Source organism: Gobius niger, assembly GCF_951799975.1.
Source record: "Gobius niger genome assembly, chromosome: 15".
NCBI classification, from domain to species: Eukaryota; Metazoa; Chordata; class Actinopteri; order Gobiiformes; family Gobiidae; genus Gobius; species Gobius niger.
In genome coordinates, this window is record NC_136866.1 from 27,291,001 (window position 1) to 27,316,657 (window position 25,657).

The following is a 25,657-nucleotide window of genomic DNA, read 5'->3' on the forward strand; positions in this document are numbered from 1 at the left end:
ATTTGTTTTACATTATTGGCTATTTATTTATCTTGTCAGGACAATAATGTAATAAAAAGCCAATATTCATTTGCACCTTGTAAGACGTTTAACCTCTTAACTCCCGCCTGAACCGAGAGGATCTTTTTCCTCACGTCATTAGATTTTTTTCCATCATTTTTTTGTTGGGTATTCAACTCATTTTTGTAACTTTTTTGTCATTTTTTTGGTCATTTTTTGTCACATTTTTTCGTCATTTTTTTTTTCACATTTTTGTCATTTTGTTTTGCATTTTTTGTCACATTTTTTTCATTTTTTCGTCAATTTTTTTTTCTTTTTTTTCTTTCTTTTTGTCACATTTTTGTTATTTTTTTGTCACATTTTTGTGTCATTTTTTGTCAATTTTTTGGTCAAATTTTTATCACATTTTTGTCATTTTTTTCATCAATTTTTCGTCACTTTTTTGTCAATGTTTTCTTACTTTTTTGTCACATTTCCATCATTGTTTTCGTCTCAGTTTTGTTGCTATTTTCACAGCTTTTTTCCAGAAGCTTTTGGACTGGGGTAAAGCCAAACTGGAGAAAATGTACTCGGTTCAGGTGGGAGTTAAGGGGTTAAAGTTGACAAAAAACGCCGCAGACTTTGAAGGAATCGTGTTTTCATAAATTAAATTATTTATTACACATTAGGATCAGTTCCAGCATTTCGAGTAAACAACGCTAAAGTTTTCCCGTTTCAAATTTAGACTAGTTTCTCCGGCCGAACATCGGAGAAAAGAACATTTGAAAAAGTCGTGATCGAGTCTGGAGGATGATTCAAAACATGCAGAAATCGCCGGGACAGATTCGGATAGAAAAACCGCGTCTGGAAGTCTCTCCGTGTTTGTCTTTTCTCGTGGCTACTTTTGTGTTTTTTTTCGACTCCAGAACCGAGAAGATTTGGACTTTTGGAAGTTCGTCGTTAAAAAGAGTTGCGTCTCCACCGCAGCAGCGGGAGCGTCGGCCTCCCCAGCTCATCCGGAGAGTCTTTGTATAAACCGTCTGAGAAGTCGAAAGCAGTCAAATGGCTGGAAAAACAAAAAACAAAAAACAAACTTGGATGTGTCCTATTGTTTGGAAAAGTGAAAGACAAAAGGAGCAGCAGTCCGTCCGTCCGTCCCTCTGTCGCTCCTGTGGGCGTTTAGTCCGAAATGTAGGGGGCGCTGTGTGGAGGAGCCCAGAGCAGTGAGTGAAGGAGATAAACTACAGAGATCGTCTTTAGGAGGAAAAGTGAGAGCAGCTTTTGTGGAGTCGTCTGTGGAGCGAGCGCCGGCTGCTCCGCGAGACTGTCCCGTCTGCGCTCACTGAAGGAAACACACATTCACAGGATTATTATTAACCCTCAGTCCGGACAAATGATCCAGAATTACACAGGTTTATCCATTTTGATCCTACAAATGCAGAAAGAAAATCTGATCATATTTAGCTTCTCGTTTTATTGGCACACATGGCCAGAGATGGTACTTTTTACTGCAATCTTAATTCCACACAATTAAAAAACTAAAAAAGCAGCATTTATTTATTGTGGGACAGAGCTGCGTTATGGGTCCAAGCCCGAATGAAGGTTTAAACCTCTCTCAAGGCAGAACTACCGTAAATGCTCTAATATAGGCCGGGTCCTTTATTCACTCAAGGGCATTTAGGACCAGGACTTTATTGGAACCAGGCCACAATTAGAGACAGGCCTTTATTTCTTTTTGAGCAAAGCAAAGAAAACAAAGAAAAACGAGATTTGTGTCCATTTGCACCTAAAATATTTGGTTCATTTATTCATTAACATTTCAAACCCTCTCCCAGCGGCTGGAACATTGACGGCTTTTATTTTGTCGGGACAACAGGAAGTGTTTCGTTGCTGTTAGCGGAGCTTTGACATCAATGTCACTGCAGGTTTCTGTTTCGTTATTACCACGGACCGGATTATTTGTTGTTATCTTGTGTAAAGTTGCGTTTGTGTTTGTGATCAATCATGAGACTGACCCGAGAGAAGACGAGATGCTCGCGCTGATCGGAGGAGTTATTTTGAGGCGTGGGACTGACCTGCACACGGAGCAGCTGGACGTGCTTTGAAGACGCGATGGTGACTTTATTAAAACCCTGGAGGGTCACACAACTCTCCCCCTGTTTCCAAATATCGTCACAGGAGGTTTGAAAAATGGCTAAATCTGTGTCAAAGTTACGCTCGGATTAGCTCCTCCGCAGCGTCCCCCTCGGCCCGGGTTCCCGTTTGCATTTACACCAGTATGAGACAAATTCCTAACATGGGGAATATTTCTACCACTATAGTTTCTAATAAAAGCCCCGGCCTGTTTTAGAGACCGGCTTTAATTTGCCTCCGCCAGCCGCGAACCCGGCCTGTGTTAGAGACCCGGCCACTAATGGAATACAGGCCAGTATTAGAGAAATTACGGTAAGTAACTTGTGCCCCTAGAGGCCATAAGCGCCACTGCAGGTGTCGTAGCATGGGCATCAAGCCTTTTATTTGAGATTCTAATGACAGTAAAAAAAAAATCAAAAAAATCTTGAAGCCCATCTTGAGCCTAAAATCTTACCTCTAAAGCTGAATGTCTGAACTCACTGGCCACAGATCTGTGGTCCTCCAGGCTGTACACATGTCAATATGTGGCCCTCGGTGAAAGAAGTTTGGACATCCCTGCTTTCTTATAATTTGATGCAACTGCGAAGCACTTTGAATTGCCTTGTGTATGAATTGTGCTCCACAAATCAGCATGACAACTAATTAAATATGCACGTGCGATCATAATGCACAAATAGTGCGGCTGCTTCATGATCGTAAAAAAAAAAAAAAGAGCAGCGAGCAAGTCTGGAATAGCTTTTTCTTAACTAGGATATACTCTTCAGTTTTAGGGCACATTCTAAGAGAACATCATGATTCTTAGTACTGATTCTAAGAATATTCTAAGAATTTTCTTAGAATTTGCCGACAAGGAGCAACTCTTTGCACTAAGAATCTTTAGGAACACGGCCCAGGTCAAAGCAGGGCTCAGTGCGCTGAACACATCACTGCATTGGCACATTATATACAGTATAGGCCCTGTATTATGCACACAATAGCCTTTATTATAGGCTATATGCATTCTGATATTTAGGAGACAAAATGTACTTTTACTCTAAAAATACATTAATAATAATAATAATATTCAATGAATTTCATTATTTTCAAAGCACAGTCATTATTATTGGATTTCATAAAGGCTTATAAATCCCAATATAACCATGAATTAACCTGTATGTTCCAGACCTTTGCTTGACATTTTTTTTTCCAATTTGGACCATCATGAAATTGAATTCAGGACCTCTGATCTAAATAAAGGGCTGCACATGGAAGAGATGTATGATGAGATGAAACAAAAATAAAGATTTTGAATGAGCCGCTCAAAGTATAATGGGCTTGTCTTTAGTATTGTAGATGGATGGAACTTTTGCGGTGTTGTTTTTTGATTCTTGCCATGTCACGATTCTACATTTCTGAGTCACAAAATGCAGAGAATTTCTCCAAATTGTAAAAAAAAAAATAGTTCCAAACAGCCATTTCAGTATCATCTCACTCACTTTTCTGCTTGTTGTCCTGGGCTCTCACTGCTGCTCGGGTTGTTGAGGCGGGGCCGCGGGGGCGTCGTCCTGCCCGTCCCGCCCCTCCGCCTCCCTCTGGTCCGGGGCGGCTCCTCTCTGAGCCTGTGGGGGGGCCGGGGCGGGCGCCGGGGGCAGGATGATCTGGTGCTGGCGTTGGCGGTAGGCAATGACGGTTCCCAGGAGCAGCGCGATGACCGTCATGAGGTACAGGTCCCACTCGGGCCCCAGCAGCTGGTCCAGGTCCACCTGAGAGACCAGCTCGTTCAGCTGACGGGCCGGAGCAGACGGGGAGTTAACGGGGGGGGAAGAGGTTCACACATATGGAGCTCAAAGTCACCAAGGTTTGTAGTGACTGGATTCATCTCATGGTTTAACCTCTTAACTCCCACCTGAACATGTTTTCTTCTGTTCTCCAAATTCTCCAAATCTAAAAGCTTCTTCAAACCAGCGACAAAAAATAAGAAAAAATGCTTAAAAGTGACCCAAAAAAAAAAGCTCAACAAAAAAGTGACAAAAGAGCAGCAAGAAATAACAAAATTCCAGCAAAAAGACAAAAATCCAGAAAAAAATGACAAAAAAACAGCAAAAAAGACAAAAATCCAGAAAAGAAAAAAAAATCCAGAAAAAAATGACAAAAATCCAGCAAAAAAATACAAAAATTCAAAAAAATAAAAAAATAAATCCATCAAAAAAGTAACAAAAGAGCAGCAAAAAAGTGACAAAAATGCATCAAAAAAGTAATAAAAAAGTGACAAAAACACATAAGGGAAATTAAAAGTGATGGAGAGAATGCATTTGGTTTTGGCGGGTGGTAAGAGGTTAATATGAGAAAAGTGAAACTGCTCGATGAAAGGTTGGCATCAACAACTTCTATATCAATGTGAAGAACTGGAGACCCCCCCACAGTAAAATGCACCTTCAGCATTTGGTCACCTTTAGGTGTTATTACGTGTGATTTATGGACATATGATTTAAATAACAATAATCTTGAATACTCATCATGTGACTCACATTCAGGTCCTGCAGATACTGAAGGGTGTAGACCAGGCCCAGTTTACACAGAGCCAGGAACACGGGCACCTGAGCGTCTGGACTGGCCTCCGCCGCCATGTCGTAGAAGCGCTTCGCCAGGTGGATGTCCTGGACAACAGCAGCAAGAGACAAACAATCAGTACCACATTTCTGTGTTTTACTTTTGGATCTTGTTTAGTGTTTGAATAGGCTAGATCTGCAACCTTCAAAAGATCAAAAGAGCCACTTTGGTCAGTTTCAAACCAAAAGAAAGTTTTTATCTGCAAACAAAAAAGCGCACACTGTCACACAATTAACTGTCATTGCATTTATGCTTCCACATGTTTATAATGGCCAGCCTGTGTTATCGAAACTTGCCACCAGAGGGCGGTGGAAGTGCATCAGAGCAGTGATGATTTGTTTGCAAATGATTCAAATCACTTTTTAGAAGTTTAGTAGTTCGCTCTTTCTCTACACGAGGTGAGAACTGTTGGTCAGTGTTTTCTCTCTGTAGCCTCAGGCTGAGGTTAAGAGTCTGAATCTGAGCTGCAGGGGCGAAGCTGAGAGAAGAATTAAGGGCCTGCGCTCCCTGAAAGAAAACTGATCCACTACAAAAAAAAACTATCCCATTTTAAATAAACCAGAAATTATTCTGAGAACAGACGTGCACGCGGGTTCACGCTTTTGGTGCAAGTTCACATGATAAAATGTTATAAACAAAAGCTGTATTTGCCAGTACAACGACTCTCCCCAGTGAAGTGGATGCTTTAACACACAAGTGCCCCTGTGTGACTGGTGTCACTGGAGAAATGTTTACATTTACGACGTTACGCGTGTGTACAGGTGATAAACGAGACCAAATAAGTAGCGAGCAGACCAACTTTATTTTGAAATACACGGATCTTCTTTCCTCACGAGACCTGACTTCCTGCTTGGCTCGTGTTTTTCCGTCAGCTTGATCCGCTGGGGCTCCGGCGTCCGGCAAAAATAGACTTCTTGCGGATTCTTTCCGTTGCCGCCGGACGGCCTCGGTAGCCGGACCCGGACTTCGCGAAGCAGTGTGAGTGTGCAACATTGGTTTTAAGTTCGCGGAGGCCGTACCGGACCTTAAACGGATTTAATGTGAGTTGGGCGTAAGAGCGACTTAAGTAGAGATGTTGTTGCAAGAGTGGAAAAGGCCTGTTATCTTAAAATCAGGTTAAGTTTAGTAATGTCTGCACATGCGCCCTGTGTAAATTTCTCCCGTCTTTAGCCACTGCCATCTCCCACAACCTGACCATATTTTTTGTTTGGATTACAGAGCAATTACAGAGCAGGTGGAGCAATTTCAAAATCACAATTTGACAAAACGTCATCAAATAAAGATCACAAAGAGAGAGTTTTTCTTTGAATTTAAAACTAAAACAGTGGCTCCAGAGTCACCTGTTTGATGCCCAGCCCCTTCTCGTGCATGTATCCCAGGTTGAACATGGCCTGTGCGCTGTGCTGCTGCTCCGAGGCCAGTCTGTAGTGGATCAGCGCCGTCTCATAGTCCACGTCCGTGCCATAACCGTAGAAGTGATAATCTCCCAGCTTGATCCGCGCCACGGTGTAACCTGCAGCGCATACAGAACCGTGAGCGTTTACCTTAACGTTTAACCTCTTAACTCCCGCCTGAACCCAGAGGATCTTTTTCCTCACGTCATCAGATTTTTTTTACATCATTTTTTTGTTGGGTATTCAACTCATTTTTGTAACTTTTTTGTCATATTTGTCAAATTTTTGTAATTTTTTTTGTCAATCTTTTATCACATTTTTGTAATTTTTTTGTCACATTTTGTCACGTTTTGTCATTTTTTGTCACATTTTTTGTCACATTTTTTGAAATCACATTTTTGTCATTTTTTGTCACATTTTTGTCATTTTTTTGGTCAATTTTTTTATCACATTTTAGTATTTTTTTGTCACTTTTTTGTCAATTTTGTATCACATTTTTGTCATTTTTTTGTCACATTTTTGTCATTTTTTGTCACATTTTTGTCATTTTTTCATCCATTTTTTAATCCCATTTTTGTCATTTTTTTGGTCAATATTTTATCACATTTTTTCATTTTTTTGTCACATTTTTGTCACATTTTTTTCACATTTTTGTCACATTTTTTGTATCAATTTTTATTAATTTTTTGTCATATTTTTGTCATTTTTTGTCATTTTTTTGTAATTTGTCACATTTTTGTATTTTTTTGTCACATTTTTGTCACATTTTTTGTCACATTTTCATAAATTTTTCGTCACTTTTTTGTCAATGTTTTCTCACTTTTTTGTCACATTTCCATCATTGTTTTCGTCTCTGGGGTAAAGCCAAACTGGGGAAAATGTGCTCGGTTCAGGTGGGAGTTAAGGGGTTAAGAGACAGGGGGCGCCGTTCTGACCTTGTGCGGCCGCTCGGGTCCAGTGCATTAAGGCGCGAGGGTACGTCTCGTTCTCACTGAAGATCTGCGCCCCCTCTGTGCACCAGACACAGGACGTTATTATTCATGAACAAGACTAAAAGAGGTTAAAATAATAAAATGTTATGGACACAATATCAAAAATGAGGAGCTGGACTGACTCTGGTCGAGGATGAAGGCCACGTTGCTCTGAGCGACCTCGTAGCCCTGTTCAGCGAGCAGCAGGTACTGAACCAGCGCCGCGTCCGCCTCTCCCTCTTTGAAACTGCCGTACGCCGCCATCAGCCGCTCCGACCAGCGGCCGCGCTCGCACACGTTCTTAAACAGCTGCAGGAGAGAGGACGTGTTAATGTGGGCCACAGAGAGGAGAGAGGACATGTTAGTGTGGGACACAGAGAGGAGAGAGGACATGTTAGTGTGGGACACAGAGAGGAGAGAGGACATGTTAATGTGGGACACCGAGGAGAGAGGACATGTTAGTGTGGGACACAGAGAGGAGAGAGGACATGTTAATTTGGGACAGAGAGGAGAGAGGACATGTTAGTGTGGGACACAGAGAGGAGAGAGGACATGTTAATGTGGGACACCGAGGAGAGAGGACATGTTAGTGTGGGACACAGAGGAGAGAGGACATGTTAGTGTGAGACACAGAGAGGAGAGAGGACGTGTTAATGTGGGACAGAGAGGAGAGAGGACATGTTAGTGTGGGACACCGAGGAGAGAGGACATGTTAGTGTGAGACACAGAGAGGAGAGAGGACGTGTTAATGTGGGACAGAGAGGAGAGAGGACATGTTAGTGTGGGACACCGAGGAGAGAGGACATGTTAGTGTGGGACACAGAAAGGAGAGAGGATGTGTTAGTGTGGGACACAGAGAGGAGAGAGGACATGTTAGTGTGGGACACAGAGAGGAGAGGACATGTTAGTGTGGACCACAGGAGGGACAGAGGTTTAGTGTGGACCACAGGAGGGACAGGGGTTTAGTGTGGACCACAGGAGGGACAGGGGTTTAGTGTGGACCACAGGAGGGACAGAGGTTTAGTGTGGACCACAGGAGGGACAGAGGTTTAGTGTGGACCACAGGAGGAACAGAGGTTTAGTGTGGGCCACAGGAGGAACAGAGGTTTAGTGTGGGCCACAGGAGGGACAGAGGTTTAGTGTGGACCACAGGAGGGACAGAGGTTTAGTGTGGACCACAGGAGGGACAGGGGTTTAGTGTGGACCACAGGAGGGACAGGGGTTTAGTGTGGACCACAGGAGGGACAGGGGTTTAGTGTGGACCACAGGAGGGACAGGGGTTTAGTGTGGACCACAGGAGGGACAGAGGTTTAGTGTGGACCACAGGAGGAACAGAGGTTTAGTGTGGACCACAGGAGGGACAGGGGTTTAGTGTGGACCACAGGAGGGACAGAGGTTTAGTGTGGACCACAGGAGGGACAGGGGTTTAGTGTGGACCACAGGAGGGACAGGGGTTTAGTGTGGACCACAGGAGGGACAGGGGTTTAGTGTGGACCACAGGAGGGACAGGGGTTTAGTGTGGACCACAGGAGGGACAGAGGTTTAGTGTGGACCACAGGAGGAACAGAGGTTTAGTGTGGGCCACAGGAGGAACAGAGGTTTAGTGTGGGCCACAGGAGGGACAGAGGTTTAGTGTGGACCACAGAGAGGAGGGACAGAGGTTTAGTGTGGGCCACAGGAGGGACAGAGGTTTAGTGTGGGCCGCAGGAGGGACAGAGGTTTAGTGTGGACCACAGGAGGGACAGAGATTTAGTGTGAACCACAGAGAGGAGGGACAGGGGTTTAGTGTGGGCCACAGGAGGGACAGAGGTTTAGTGTGGACCACAGGTGGGACAGGGGTTTAGTGTGGACCACAGGAGGGACAGAGGTTTAGTGTGGGCCACAGGAGGGACAGAGGTTTAGTGTGGGCCACAGGAGGGACAGAGGTTTAGTGTGGGCCACAGGAGGGACAGAGGTTTAGTGTGGGCAACAGGAGGGACAGGGGTTTAGTGTGGACCACAGGAGGGACAGGGGTTTAGTGTGGGCCACAGGAGAGACAGGGGTTTAGTGTGGGCAACAGGAGGGACAGGGGTTTAGTGTGGACCACAGGAGGGACAGGGGTTTAGTGTGGACCGCAGGAGGGACAGGGGTTTAGTGTGGACCGCAGGAGGGACAGGGGTTTAGTGTGGACCACAGGAGGGACAGGGGTTTAGTGTGGACCACAGGAGGGACAGGGGTTTAGTGTGGACCACAGGAGGGACAGGGGTTTAGTGTGGACCACAGGAGGGACAGGGGTTTAGTGTGGACCACAGGAGGGACAGGGGTTTAGTGTGGACCACAGGAGGGACAGGGGTTTAGTGTGGGCCACAGGAGGGACAGAGGTTTAGTGTGGACCACAGGAGGGACAGGGGTTTAGTGTGGACCACAGGAGGGACAGAGGTTTAGTGTGGGCCACAGGAGGGACAGAGGTTTAGTGTGGACCACAGGAGGGACAGAGGTTTAGTGTGGACCACAGGAGGGACAGAGGTTTAGTGTGGACCACAGGAGGGACAGGGGTTTAGTGTGGACCACAGGAGGGACAGAGGTTTAGTGTGGGCCACAGGAGGGACAGAGGTTTAGTGTGGACCACAGGAGGGACAGAGGTTTAGTGTGGACCACAGGAGGGACAGAGGTTTAGTGTGGGCCACAGGAGGGACAGGGGTTTAGTGTGAACCACAGGAGGGACAGGGGTTTAGTGTGAACCACAGGAGGGACAGGGGTTTAGTGTGGACCACAGGAGGGACAGGGGTTTAGTGTGGACCACAGGAGGGACAGGGGTTTAGTGTGGACCACAGAGAGGAGGGACAGGGGTTTAGTGTGGACCACAGGAGGGACAGAGGTTTAGTGTGGGCCACAGGGCCACAGGAGGGACAGGGGTTTAGTGTGGATCACAGGAGGGACAGAGGTTTAGTGTGGGCCACAGGAGGGACAGAGGTTTAGTGTGGACCACAGGAGGGACAGGGGTTTAGTGTGGACCACAGGAGGGACAGGGGTTTAGTGTGGGCCACAGGAGGGACAGGGGTTTAGTGTGGGCAACAGGAGGGACAGAGGTTTAGTGTGGGCCACAGGAGGGACAGAGGTTTAGTGTGGACCACAGGAGGGACAGAGGTTTAGTGTGGGCCAAAGGAGGGACAGGGGTTTAGTGTGGACCACAGGAGGGACAGGGGTTTAGTGTGTGCCACAGGAGGGACAGGGGTTTAGTGTGGACCACAGGAGGGACAGAGGTTTAGTGTGGACCACAGGAGGGACAGGGGTTTAGTGTGTGCCACAGGAGGGACAGGGGTTTAGTGTGGACCACAGGAGGGACAGAGGTTTAGTGTGGGCCACAGGAGGGACAGAGGTTTAGTGTGGGCCACAGGAGGGACAGGGGTTTGGCGTTACCTCCACGGCCGTGTGGCAGGAGCGCATCACGCCGGTGCCCGTGGCGTGCATCTGGGCCAGGTTGTAAAAGGCCAGGATGTGCCCGGCCTGAGACGCCAGGTTAAAGAACTTCAGAGCCTGCTTGTAGTCCCGCTTCACTCCGATGCCATCTGCAGGAGGAGGGAGGAACAGCGCCGCAGTTAGGACTCAGATACTGCAGTACTTCCTCTGCTCTGACAGAACCACTCACTGTAGTACATGGTGCCGAGCTGCAGCTGCCCGTCCACCCAGCCCTGCTCCGCCGCCTTCTGGAAATACTTCAGCGCCAGCTCATAGTTCTGCCACACAAACCTCCAGTGAGCACAGACAAACCTGGAGATACATGTGCAACAAAACAGCGAGTCTCACCACTGGGACCCCTCGCCCGTACAGGTAGGCCATTCCCAGCCCGCTCTGTCCCACCGGGTTCCCCTGAGACAAGAGGACCGTGTTATTACAGCATAAGAGGCACAATAAACACTTCAGGATTACTCACCAGGTCTGACGCCTTCTTGAAATACTGCAGCGCCGTCTCGTTGTCCTGAGGGAGGAACTCGCTGCCCTCCGAGTACATCTGTCCACAGCATTACAGATCAACCTTCCATCTAATGCATTTTGTTTTTCTATAATGCGCTCACCTTCCCGAGGAAAGCCATGGCGTGTGTGTTTCCCGCATTAGCAGCTTGATTGAAGTAGTCAAACGCCCTCTGTTGGAGAAGAAATTGTTCACAGATTTCAAATAGAAGAACTTTGGTCCGCAGCTGGAGGTAAACTCATTTCGTAGTCATATTTTTGCCTTTTTATTTGCTCAAATAATCTCATTTATGACCAACACTCTGGGCTCACCTGGTGGTTCTGCTCCACTCCCCGTCCTCCGTGCAAATGTAGCTGACCAAGACCAACCTGTAAGAAAACAAAACCTTTAGGGCCTCTACTACCATGTGCTGAATACATGTCTTCAGAATACTCATTGTGGGTAACTGTATTCAGGTAAAGTTATTCTTTCATTTTTGGGTATTTAGAATACAGACACTTTCCTAGAAAATCAAAGGAATACATCACAGTACTCAATCATTAAATTTATAAAATCATAACATTAATGTGAAAGAAAGGATCAAAACAGCCGGGGGGAAAGTTAAGCTTTGTCGTTCTGGGATGTGGCATTTGCAAAGTGTGCTTTTTTGCATTTCCAAATTATTGGTAAATAAGTGAGTAAGTAACAGGTGAGCAACAAGTGCAGCCTAAATCATGCCCTTTTATGCATAAATCCATCAATTTTCTTCCACCTTTCCATTACCGGGTCATGGGGGCTTCCCACATCATATTGCACCAGCCCCTATGGCTCCTCCTGCAGGTGGTGGGTCCATGGAAGGACGACCTCACGATTAAACTGGCCTGTTGGTCTCTCATAAGGGGCTTCTGACCCGTCAACTAGGACCTGTTTGCCATGGGAGACCCTACCAGGGACACGAAGCCCCCGACAACAGAGCTCCAGGATCATTCGGGCGCTCAAACCCTTCACCACGTTAGGGGCAGTCCATAAAGCCCAATCATCTCAATTATAATAATAAATCCTGGTCAGTACTCGTACACAATATAGATTTTTAAAGAGTGGGTATTGTGCATTTTGCAGGTATTTGGTATTTAACACATCTTTATCACAACCTTATGCTGCGTTTACACATAGGCACGATGCGTTACGAATGGTATTTTTTCGTCATTCGTGACGTTCGTAACATGACTTAACGCGTCTTAATGGGATTCTTAACAGAGCGCATCAGTTCGTGACATTCGTGATGTTCGTGGAGAAAGTTTTTGTCTGTCAAAAAATCTTCCACGAATGTCACGAATCACCCTCTGTTCGCGGAGTTCGCAGTGGAGCGTGTCCTGTCGTGATGAGGAGTGGCGCTTCGTAATTCAGCGTGAGAGCATTCGTAGAGCAGAATCACTGTTTTCACGCACAAAATTGATGGAAACACACGCTACGCCGAAAAGTGCATTTTCGGACCTGCAGCAGCAAAAGAAAAGTCCCACAGACTCGGCCAGTCCGCGCTCCAGGCCTGGGACAGCACCTGCCGCCGCCGCTCCTCAGGTGCTGAAGTTGTTCCGCCGGCTTTTCCTCCTCCTGCGGTCGTTCCTCCTGATGTTTAGGAGCCAGTCCCTGCTGCCACCCCTATTGCCCCTCGCTGGAGAACCCCACTGTTGTATATTTGTCACGATTTTCCCCGCGTTTGTGGGGAAAAAAGGGACAGTAAGAAGTGCGCCTTTACCGCGGTCCCTGAATGCATCTCGCACGCTGCCTCCACTGACCAAAACAACAGCGCGTGGTTGCAGCAGCTGCACCACAGATAAGTTAAGGCTAATTTATAAACATAGACACGTAAAGCAAGCGGCGGTGGGCGCGAGGCAGGTGAAGACAGGCCTGTGTTTGTGGATAATAAAGTTTTTCCAACTGGAGCTGAGGACTGACCAGACGAGTGAGAATCATTGGATTAAGAGGTTTAAGCGCAGCGAGTTCGACGGATCCTCAGAAGATCGAGTGCACAGTGAGTGTAGTGTTTTTATGTGTATTCTGTGGAGTAAAGTCAGCCCAAATTGTGCGGCTGTTGCACGGACTTATCTGACATGAAGCGCGTGCGTTTGTTGATGCGTTTGCCCGTGTTACGCATTGACAGGAGCGGGGTTGAACTGGTGTGACTGTCCCATAGACTGAAAAACTATTGTTATTCTTCAGTATATGGACAGGCCCACCGCTGAGCTGGTCTATTTGATTTTTGTTTAACCCGATTTTGCGAGAGCCCAACGAGTCAGGGAGAGCACGGCGGAGCGAGACGTCCCTGCTCCGCCTCCACCCCGGTGTGCGCAAGGCGATCTCGTCCACATTCGCCCAATTCTTGACAGATTTTTGACAGAACGCGACAATTCCCAATAACTCGCAGCAGCTCGCAGCAGCACGCAACAGAACGCAACAGCGCGGGACGCATATTCGTGACCGTGCGTAATAATTCGTGCCATTAATCGGAACACGCAGTAACAGGTCGCAACAGTTCGTGGCGGCGCGTGAAACCTCTGCCCCGAATCACTCACATTCGTGATCCTCGGCCACGAATGTGGATTCGTGGCATTCGTGACTTGTCGTCGTTATGTGTAAACGCAGCATAAAAGAGGGGGTGTTATGCTTTTATTCAATCACATAGCACCAGTCTATATCACACTACAATGATGACTAAACCTTCTGTTGGTCTGTAAATGCAGTAAATTAGAATAACTGCCTTGTATAAAATTGCTCTCTCAAAATGGCTGTAGTGAATGTCTTGAAATAGGCCTCTGTCTCTTTAAGAACCTCTGAGCCTTTAGACACGCCCCCTCCACACGCTGTCTGTGGCATCAGTGGGGAGGGGGTTCTGCTGAGGAGCAGTGGTTGGTTACTCGGCTGGTGACGAAAGCTCGGAGGCGTCTCCAGGAGGTGGGGGCGTTCCTAGGAGGACTCAGGCAAACCTATCCCTAAAATGGCCTCCATCAGAGTTTTTACAGAATACTCAAAAATATGTGAATGTGTCGAGGCAACACTTCAGGCATGTTTTAATGAGGGAATGACATAATAACATGATGTAAAGCTTGAAAAAGTACAATGTAGGACTTCAACTTTGTAACATGGTAAAAAAAAAGCTCTAAAAAGTTAATTTTTCATAATAAATACCCTTTAATAGACATTTTGATTGTGTTTGTTTGTGTCTCCTAGTCCAGTGTTTTCCAACCAGGGGTACGGGGACCCCTAGGGTACTTAAGCATTTAGCTGGGGGTACTTGGAATAATTTCAGATAAAAAAAGAAGGTGAAACTGAGGAAAGTTAGTTTTAATTATGTTTTTCAGTAAATGGTTTGATTTTGAGAGTATTTAAGCTTAATTTTGAACACAACACACTGTTAAATACTGTAATATTAATTTAGTTGGTCTCTTTGTAATAATATTGGCAAAATCCTCAAAGTAGGTGGTACTCAGAGTATAAATCCACGACTCAAGGGGTACGCGAGGCAAAAAGGGTTGGAAACCACTGTCCTAGTCAATCGACAGAATGATCCACTCGTTTCCAATGTCCTACTGTCTAATTCCGCTGATCTGAAAGCCTGACCTGCGCCTGGACGTCTCCCTTCTCCGCGAGGAACTGGTAGTACTGGATCAGATCCTCCTCCAACATCCCGCTGGACGAGCCCGGACTCTCCACCTCGTCCAGCAGCCGCACCCTCTGCACCGCCGAGCCCCCGGTGAGGGACACGTCACTGGCCACTGGAGGGCGCCACAGAGCCAGGAGGGAAATGACAAGGCAGGGGATTACCAGAGGAAGCTTTCATTACAGCAGTGTTGTGTTAATGCAAGATGCTGCAGGTGAATAGGGGAAAATATTGCACTAAGAGATATTGATTTCATCATTGACATAAATATCAGAAAACAATGTATTGCAACTTTGCAATTTTAAGTTTTCAAATAAAAATATGGCATTTAACCTTAACTCCTGCCTGAACCAAGAGGATCTTTTTCTTCACGTCATCAGATTTTTTTTTCCATCATTTTTTTGTTGGGTATTCAACTCATTTTTGTGACTTTTTTGGTCATTTTTTGTCACATTTTTGTCTTTTTTTCGTCAATTTTTTCTCACATTTTTGTCATTTTTTAGGCAAATTTTTCTCACATTTTTGTAATTTTTTTGGCAAATTTTTCTTACATTTTTGTCACATTTTTCCGTCAATTTTTTAGCGCATTTTTGTCATTTTTTTTGGGCACATTTTTCTCTCATTTTTTGCAGATTTTTTCACATTTTTGTAATTTTTTGTCAATTTCTTGTGACATTTTTGTGACATTTTTGCCACTTTTTCATCAATTTTTCGTCACTTTTTCATTAATTTTTCGTCACTTTTTTGTCACATTTCCATCATTGTTTTCGTCTCAGTTTTGTTGCTATTTTCACAGCTTTTTTCCAGAAGCTTTTGGATTGAGGTAAGGCCAAGCTGGAGAAAATGTGCTCGGTTCAGGTGGGAGTTAAGGGGTTAAGGAAGAAAATTGGGCCAGACTTGCTGATTCTTGTGTTCGGACGGGGGGAGTTCTGGGTAAAATTCAATGAAAAAAATATCCTGCTCTTTTCACAGTTGAGGTCTGATCATGAAAAACTAAGAAGTGAGAGGGGAAGGGAGAGAACTAGACAATCTCAGCAGTGAAAGATTGATATTTTCACCTGCAGCATCTTGCCTTGAGCAAATACACTGAATGAAATGTGCATAAATGAGTACATAAAGTCATAGACACTTACCCTGATTGGCCACCAGTCTGTAGTGGGTCAGCGCAGACTCACAGCTCTGCGGGACGCCCACGCCGCCCCAGTATCTGTACCCCTGAGGGAGAAAACAAACACATCAGGTTAACCTCTTACCTCCCACCTGAACGGATCCCATTTTCTCCAGTTTCGGCTTTACCCTAATCAAAAAGCTTCTTGGGAAAAAAGCACCAAAATAGCCACAAAAAAATGAGAAGAAAACGAGGATGTAAACGCAACAAAAATGAGACAGAAATTCAACAAAGATGTGACAAAACTGTGACAAAAACTCAACCAAAGAGTGATAAAAATTCAACAAAAAAATGACAAAAATTCAACAAAAAGTGACAAAAATTCAACAAAAATGTGACAAAAACTCAATAAAAAAGGGCAAAAATTCAGCAAAAAAAGAAAAAAAATTCAACCAAAAAATTCAACCAAAAAGTGACAAAAATTCAACCAAAAAATGACAAAAATTCAACAAAAATGTGACAAAAATTCAACAAAAATGTGATAAAAATTCAACCAAAAAGTGACAAAAATTCAACCAAAAATGTGACAAAAATTCAACAAAAATGTGACAAAAATGGAAAAAAAATAAAGAAAAAACTTACAAAAGATGACACAACACAGCAACAACGCGAGAAAAACGACCAGTTTTGTGGGTCTTAGCTTTCAAATGAGGTGTTACACAGGCCTATATAATAACCAAAGAGGACAGAATGCATTTGGTTCAGGCGGGTGGTAAGAGGTTAATTTATCCAGCACAGCTCAGAGTCCTGGCTACAGTTAGACCCTATAAACTTTTTCCCCAGTGCATTTTCCTTCCATTTCAATTGCTTCTGTTTCTCAAGAAAATTATTTTGTGTGAAAGGCAACACAGAAAAAACAAATCTGTCCGTGAATACTGAATTTATCTGGCACATTGAGGGCACAGGTGTCTCTCTCGCCTCTGGGGCAAAGCGGATGTGGTGTGAAGGCGGTCGACCTCGAGCCAGTTTCACTTTTACTCCTCATTATTGAGCAAAGAAAGGACTTATTTATATTGAACACGAGCGGCAGAACTGGAACATTGATTCAAATATACCAATGTTATATCATCAAGGTATGTCTCTCCTCTACCCTCTCTTTGCTAAGGATGGGAATTGAGAACAGATTCTGAGCAATCCATCGAAACCGTATGTCTCTGATCGACGCCTCAGTTTTATAATATTATAAACCTGCAGATCCACACACCATCTTCTCTTCATGTGCTGATTAATGTGCATTTCCCCTCGGTAGGTCTGGGTACCGACACACAATACCAGTATAGATACAGACGGCATCTCTGGAATCGCCCATATATGGTCATGTTTGAAACAGTTAAGGGGGAAAACAGAAGAGAAAAATCTTGACTTTCTCCTATTATTCAAAAACGAGGTTAGGAAATGCAGAATTATTGATGTAGTTTTCTACCCAATAAAGATATAAAGACATGGAGTGGAGCAAAGTGGTTCAACAGCCCATAAATACATAAATAATGGAGAATGCTAACATAACGCTTAATGTTAGCATCATGCTACATGCTAGTGATACGTTTTTTTCACTTCTACTGAAGAATCCGCTGTGAATAAATATACATATGGACCCGATTTAGACTCGACTTTGTTTATCTGTGATAAATATGTTTATATTTTTAAAAAGAGTGAAGAATTGTGTTTCCGAAAAGATTCTGTTTTCCCCCTTGACGAAGCCACGCCCCCTTCCATGACAAGATGCTGTTTGTATCTATGGTATCAAAAAAAAAAAAGTCTAGGTACAACCGGTAAAAAAGAAAAGCATCAAAAGCCGATAACGACAAAAACATTACAGTTCTGATGCAAAACTGACTTGATTGTTTCAGTTAAAATGTATATTTTTTTCCCCCAATTTATTTCTAAATATTTGCCGCATTTTTCCAAATTATTTTTTTTCTTAATTATGCCCCAATTTTTTCCTTATTTTTGCACACACAAAAAAAATCCCCATTTTCTCCCCATTTTTCCTCAACCCCTTATTTTCTTCTGAATTTTTGTCCCATTTTCTAAATTTTTTTCTAAATTTTTGCCACAATTTCTCCCAATTTTCCTCCAAATAGTTCCCATTTTTTCACACATTCCTTGGCATTGGAGATGACCCTGCTATTGTACATTTGCAGATCTTCCACACATCATTGTTCTTTTTTCTGGTTCTAGATGACAAATATTATAGTAGGTATAGAAATAACTTTTGTTCAGGTATCGATATCATAAACCAATAATCGTTAAAGAATCCAAAAACTAACTGTACCCAGCCCTACTCCTCGCCCTTACGCATCAGCCTCACTGTTTTTAACCACGAGAGAGAAAAATGATCTTCACCATCTTCTTTATCCTGGATATAAGTTTTTACGAACAGCTGATAATGCTGCGTTTTGTTCTGACTCACCAGAATCATATGAGCCACCATGTTTCCCCCCAACGCTCCAAACGTGTAGTAAACCAGCGCTTTGGCTTGACTCGAGTTCACCCCGAGTCCTGCAGCGTAAAGGAAGCCCAGCGCCTGCCAGGGACATACAAACACAATCTCAGAACTGTACCTTTAATAATCCTAGTGAGGCTTATATGAAAGGTCAGTTTACCGTCTGGGCTTTGGGCGACCCCTCCACGGACAGTTTCTCGAACATCTGCCTGGCCCTGGTCACGTTCTGGGTCATGTAGTCCCCGAACAACATGGAGTAGGCCACCTTCTCCATGGCCTTCTGATGCCCCTTCTCCGACACCTTCAGCAGCCGCTCGTACAGTCTGGGTAAAGATGGAGGACCAGGGTTATACAGGGAATCTCTTAACCCCCGCCTTAACCAAGTGCGTTTTCTCCAGTTCAGATTCACCCAAATCTAAAAGGCCAGTGTAACACCTCATTTGAAAGCGAAGACCTACAATAGGGTACAACCAGTTTTGTCATTTTTTTGGTCATATTTTGTCACATTTTTGTCATTTGTTCGTAATTTTTTCATCAATTTTTTTTCATTTTTTTTGTCACATTTTGGTCAATTTTTTGTCATTATTTTGGCCAATTTTTGTTAATTTCTTTTGACATTTTTGTGACATTTTTGCCACTTTTTCAGCAATTTTTTGTCACTTTTTTGCCAATTTTTTCTCACTTTTTTGTCACATTTCCATCATTGTTTTCGTCTCAGTTTTGTTACTATTTTCACAGTTTTTTTCCATCAGGTTTTGGATTGGGGTAAAGCCAAACTGGAGAAAATGTGCTCGGTTCAGGTGGGAGTTAAGGAGTTAAATAAAATGATGAAATTCACAGCTAATCAAGGTGATTAACTTAGTATAAGCAGAAGGATTTAGTTTAGTTAATTGGTTTATTTGGCTGGGACAGTGCATGTTAAAGGAACAGGCCACCACAGGTACACATCAACTCAGCTAAGCTCAGGTAAGAACATTTCATAGTATGGAAGAACTGTGTGTCCTCAGTCACACAAAAAGACCAAAGATGCTGTTAGCATTTGGCCTCTCCCGGCATATTCCAATAGCTCCAAACGGGGTGAAGTTGGAAGTGACCAAGCTCTTCCACGGATGCGCACAAAGACCAGACAGGTCTAAGCTCAGGTAAGAACATATCTCAGCATGGAAAAACGATGGCCTGTTCCTTTAAAGGGGGGGTATTATGCAAAATCGACTTTTTCAAGGTTTACATCATGTTATTATGTCATTCCCTCATTAAAAACAATTTTAAATTTGGCATGATGGCGCTATTGTCACTTTGACATTTTTTCCCCACATTTTCATTGCTTTTTGTCACTTGTCTACTACTCTTTTGTGGCTTTATTGGGGCATTGCCAAAGTGGAGAAAATGTGCTCTGTTCAGGTAGAGGTTGATGTCGTTCTAATGCCCCTAAATGTCAACTAGATATTTAAAAAACACAGTCTTAAAGAGGGGGTATTCTGCTTTTTTCAGTCCCATAGCACCAGTCTATAGCACACTACAATGATGACCAAACCTTCTGTTGGTCTGTAAATGCAGTAAATTAGAATAACTGCCTTGTATAAAATGTCTCTCTCAAAATGGCTGTAGTGAATGTCTTGAAATAGGCCTCTGTCTCTGTAAGAACCTCTGAGCCTTTCCGACACGCCCCCTCCACACGCTGTCTGTGGCATCAGTGGGGAGGGGGTTCTGCTGAGGAGCAGTGGTTGGTTACTCGGCTGGTGACGAGAGCTCGGAGGCGTCTCCAGGAGGTGGGGGCGTTCCTAGGAGGACTCAGGCAAACCTATCCCTAAAATGGCCGCCATCAGAGTTTTTACAGATTACTCAAAAATATGTGAATGTGCCAAGGCAACACTTCAGGCATGTTTTTAATGAGGGAGCGACATAAAAACATGATGTAAAGCTTGAAAAAGTCAATTTTGCATAATACCCCCCCTTTAAACAATTCCGTACAAAGTAACAGTTTGTGTACTTCAGTGAAAGCTCCACAACTTGCTTTATAGTCTCTAAAATAAATGTTAGGGATGAATCTCACTCTCTCCTCTGGGCCTTCCTGGTGGTGACGTTGAGCAGCTGTAGAACAGTCTGGTACTGCTCCTCTGCCTCCTCCGCCTCCAGTCTCTGCTGCGCCTGCTCCTCCGCTGAAAACAAACAATACAGATATGAACAAAAAAACAAACATCTCTTTGGAAAAGTCTGAAATAACAAGGATGAGACATTTGTCCTGAATAGTATCTGCTCTCACACTTACTCTCACAGAAGCCCCACTTCTTGTCCTGGTCGTAGTTGTAGGTGGTGGCGCACCAGAGCCGGCCGTCGCTGCGCCCCTCGACGGTGCAGTCCGAGAACTCCGTGCCCTCGAAGTAAAAGGGGAAAACACAGGGCTCTCCGTGAGCGGTGCCGCCGTTCACCACCGGGACTGAGCACACACAGAGGGAAGGACAAACACGCAGGGAATTAAAGGCTAAAGTGTAAGGTCTTCTCATTGTCAACAGGAAGCTTTTCAAACCTGGAGAAAGACTGGAGTCATGGCAAACTTAAAATTACAGCTCATTATACTTCTACAGGGCTCAGACACACTTAAAATGTCGCCGTCAGGTCACACGCTCTAATATTGGGTTGTAGCGCCTTAAGCTTTGATTACAGCTCCCATTTACTGGGGCGTTGCTTCAATAAACGTCTTCTCCAAACATCCAGTGTTACATACATTTTCTCCAACATTTCGTATTGATGATGGGAGAGTGTGACCAGTGCGCAAAGCCTTCTCCAGCACATCCCAAAGATTCTCAATGGGGTTAAGATCTGGACTGGGTCGAGCCATCTCAAACAAGGCAGTACTTGTATTCAGTATTTGGCTTTATGTTTTTATGAGGCATTTGTTTGTTTTTATGTTGTCTAATGTCGTTTCATGTGTTGACATTGCACGTTGAGCTAAAAATGAACTGAATCTGAATATGGATCTGAAATCGAAAGCTCCCTGAACCACCCAGAGCAGTCAGTTACATCCAGGTAAACGTACAGTATGTGCGCGACTTCTCTGCCCCTCTCCTGCAGCGTCTGCACAGAGGGAGAGAGGCTGCCTGTCCTGCCAAACCACATGCTTTTTCATAGATATTTCAAAGACATACAGTCGGGGAGCAGCATGATCTCAACGATTTTCTGGTGGGAGTGATTGACAGACGGCATCAACCAATCAGAGCAACGCTAGATACGTCGCAGCAACAAGTGTCAGGAAGCCTTTCCAAAAACGTCCTTATTTACGAGGAACGCTTCGAACGCTGTTTCCTGCTCCGGTTTTAGGGATTACATTTTTTTAAATGATTTAAAACAGATGAAAGAGCAGAAGAAAACATCGTCACTCGCCGCACACGCCATCTCTATTGTTTTGGTAGAGTGTGGTGACAGCTTCTGCGTCTTGGGGGAATGAAGTCCCGCCTCTCGGTTCGTGATTGGACCGATGTGGGTGACCAGACGGTTCTTCTTTTGAACAGAAAGGAGGAGTGTCTGGCAGGCCAGGCAAGGAGAGAGGGCCATGGGCCGCTCTGAGCGGATGCACGGCACTACGAAAACCTGCAGCTTACATCCGAGTGTGGCTTGTATGTGTACAAGGCCGCAAATTTAGCTCGCACGGCTTATAGTAAGGTGCGCAAGGCCGAAATTTACAGTAGATCTGAACCAAAACGAGGCTACAATGGAAGAAAATTAGGAAAATCGTCACTAAAACTGCATTGTTGCATTTTTACATTTCCATGCGTTTTCAAAACTGGGCAAGTATCAAATAACTCACCTCTAATGCTTACAGATACATTTATTGCAGTTCAAAGCTCTTTATTTCATGTTTCACATTTCTAATGGAAAACTTCAAACTCTCCCTCTGCTGTGATCAGACGGAGAGTGCAGCAGGTGCAGTGAGCGGCTCTTGTTCCCAGGGGAGAGGACGGTTACTGTGGCACTGAAACCACACGTTACACAAAGCTTTGGCTCTGAATCAAGCAGGAAACTGTTTGAAGGTCAGAGGGAGACACAAATAAGCTGCATTCACTAACATTTTTTAATAAATTGAGCCTTTCTGTGATTTACCATTTTGATTCCATCTTTATGGATACACAAATGTGCACAGTCCCCTGTCGTTTAACCCATTAATAATAATAAACCTGGCAAAACCTCAACACAGTTATTAAGTCCTCATTCAAGTAGTGCTTTCACCAACGACCCATTCACTTCTATTGGCTACAAACCAAAATCTTACTTTCTTTAGGTTTCTCTTCCACAGGCGGAGGCTGCAGGGGCAGATCTTCCTTCTCTTCCCCCGGGAGGCCGTCTTCTTCCTGGGGCTTTTCTTCCTCTGTGACTTCTTCAAACGTTACTATCGGGCGAACATGGACGTCCTCCTCTTCGGAATTGGCCTCCGTGTAAGACTATTTCAGGGACAGAGAAAAATAAACATTACTTATAAATGACAAGACAGAAAACCACAGTCATGTTTCAGGCCAAACTGTGAGACAATGTTGTGAACTTCTATTTTATTAGTATAAGATGAAAACATTACATTAACTTTACAGGTGATCAAATCACAGTCTCTGACATTAGATCTAAGGTTGAGCATTAATCTCTTAATTCCCACCTCAACACATTGCGTACCAAAAACGGAAAAACTAGTTTTTGCACGTTTTTTTATTGCGAAACTAGACACTCTAATACACCTTATGTGTGGTTTTGGTAGATCTGTGATGAACAGAAGTGAAATAAATGATGATTAAAAACTTGTGAAGAGTCACATCTAGACTTTTTATATATATTATTGCGTTTCTTTTCTTTCTTTTTTTAGTCTGAGGGGGCGTGGTGTTGTGTAGGGAACAGCTGTAAACCCGACACTTCTCTCTCGCTCTCTGGAGCGTTTGACAAAGCAGAGCAGCTTCACATGGAAAGATAGAAAAAGTTGAGATTTTAACATTTCTCTGAGTTTTTAAATGGTTAAAATCGGTCCAAGGACGACTGAGAAACATCCTGTTAAAGTCTTCAATCCAGAACCAGGCTGTTTAAATGCACACGCCATAAAAAGAGATCGAGAACACGTGTGTTTCAAAACATGTCAACAATGTTGTCATTGAAAATTGACTTGAAACGGAGATATTTAGGCATTTGCCTCTTCACATAACGTTAGTGTCCGTCCAGAGAGGAGAGAGGAGTTAATCAGAAAGGAGAGTGTTTCAGAATTAAACTGTTTTCACCTATGGAGAGCTCAGAGTCTCCCCTTTCAGACGAGCCACATCATGTGTCCATGGCTACAACATAGAATACGCTGTGGTGCTTCAAATATCATGAAAAATGGTCGGGCTCAATGTGTTAACAGAGCACATTTTCTACAGTCTGGCTTTACCCAAATCATAAAGCTGAAAAAAAAAAAAAAAAACGGACAAACACGTGACAAAAGAGCAACAAAAAAGTGGCAAAAACATGACAAAAAGTAATGAAGAAAAATAGCAACAACAAAGCCACGAACAAACAAACAAACAAACAAAAAAGTTACGATGAGTTTTGTTCTTAGCTTTCAGATAGATAGATAGATAGATAGATAGATAGATAGATAGATAGATAGATAGATAGATAGATAGATAGATAGATAGATAGATAGATAGGATGATTGGGTGAAGCCGAACTGGACAAAATGCACCTAATATCGCCTTACAATATAATTTGCAGCCCTATTAGACAGCCCTATAAACCCTGTATTATTGAAACGCATAAGGATGACATAACACAGATGGCACATGCTGCCACTATAGTCTGGAGTATTTATAACGTGCTCCCAACAATAACAACTCCAAGGTAAACAAGCAGCAACATAAACGTAGACATACCTTAAGCTGAGGCTCATCTTTTCCATCCTTGTCTTCCTCTGTAAAGTGTAAGTAAGTTTGAATAACGTGGATATTAAGCGATCAAACACTGGTGTCTTGCATAATCACTAACAACTTACCAGCTGTTACCGCTTTGGCGAGAAGTACGAGGAGAATTGTCCCATAAAATAAAGTCCTTGTCGTTTTAAGTCCACGTTTGTGCCCCATCGTTGCGAAGCTAGCGAGCTGCTACCTGTACCTGCGATTATTATGATTACTGAACGCCAACATTCGGCTACGTGAAATTTTACTGTTACAACTTGTGTAAATGCATGCTCAATATTAAAACTATGTTACTGACTGCAAGGATTGTCAAAAGTGCATGTCCTCTTCAATCCAACTGGGTAAAAAAGTCGAGCGCATGAGTCCAGAGTCGTATAGAAAGCGAGGTTTTCTTTTAGAAAGAAGTGGGTATCTTATTTGCGTTTGCAGGTGTAAGCTAAAAATGCTAACAAGCTAAATGACAAAATATATTTACGAACGGCGTAGAAAAACAACAAATGGAGTTGAATGCGCTACTTTGCAAAGGAGAAGCAAAGTGAGAGATATTCCGACGGTTGTTGCTTGCCAAAAATCAGTGTAAAAGGTAAAAAACGTCGGATTTAGATGAAATAGTCGCTTCTTTAGCTCTTCACGTTAAGCTTCACAACGGTGCTGACACTTCCGGGTTTCGTGTTTTCGACCAATCAGAGCTCGGGTTTGTCAGATGTGAGCCAATGGGATCAGGGCATGGAGCCGACAGCCAATCAGAGGCGTCCACAATTATCTTTGTGGTACACGACATCAAAACACTGGCGATGATTTACGGCGCGATCAAATAACTATTACATCAAATAAATTAAATAAATGAGAAAATATTAATAAACACACAAATAACATAATAATAATAATAATAATAATAATAATAATAATAATAATAATAATAATAATAATAATAATAATAATAATAATTATTATTATTATTATTATTATTATTATTATTATTATTATTATTATTATTATTATCATTATTATTATCATTATTATTATTATTATTATTATTATTATTATTAGCATTAGCATTATTATTAGCATTATTATTAGCATTATTATTAGCATTATTATTAAAGCGGCATTTAGAGGCCCTCTTTTTTTATAAAAGGGCAAGAAGTAGCGCTACATCACTCGATTTTTCCCAAAATGCGCACTGTCTGTACAACTACAATAGGCCCGAGCCCTGCCAGGCCGCTCGGGAAAACCCCGTACAATGACAATATAGTCTTCAAATATCAGTCCTGATTTTTTATAAGATAGTTTATCCTTATTGTCATAAAACTTCGAGGACATTTGCTTTGTACCTGTTTTTACGGTGCTTGCATATTGTAATTCTTTTTTTACAGAAATCTCAACTGCTGTGAAAACTTTGAGACCATCTCAGCATCCAGGCAGTTGGTAAGACGGCACTAATCGTTATATTTGGACAAACTGGCC

The 25,657-nt window shown here is 43.4% G+C and overlaps 1 protein-coding gene across 1 annotated transcript; it reads right to left on the bottom strand.

Annotated features, from left to right (window-relative positions):
• Window positions 1-786: 786 nt before the first annotated feature.
• sel1l (SEL1L adaptor subunit of SYVN1 ubiquitin ligase) lies at window positions 787-24,845 on the bottom strand. Its single transcript, XM_079572704.1, has 21 exons — window positions 24,268-24,845; window positions 24,149-24,186; window positions 22,537-22,705; window positions 20,539-20,706; window positions 20,323-20,428; window positions 18,430-18,592; window positions 18,237-18,350; window positions 15,789-15,870; window positions 14,616-14,770; window positions 11,330-11,386; window positions 11,122-11,190; window positions 10,980-11,057; window positions 10,853-10,915; window positions 10,695-10,782; window positions 10,466-10,614; window positions 7,210-7,375; window positions 7,031-7,105; window positions 6,042-6,214; window positions 4,620-4,748; window positions 3,588-3,875; window positions 787-1,321 (listed from the first exon to the last, which is right to left on the bottom strand). The coding sequence occupies exons 1-20, from the start codon at window positions 24,353-24,355 to the stop codon at window positions 3,612-3,614; spliced, it is 2,394 nt and encodes a 797-aa protein (XP_079428830.1). The 5' UTR covers window positions 24,356-24,845; the 3' UTR covers window positions 787-1,321; window positions 3,588-3,611.
• Window positions 24,846-25,657: the final 812 nt, after the last annotated feature.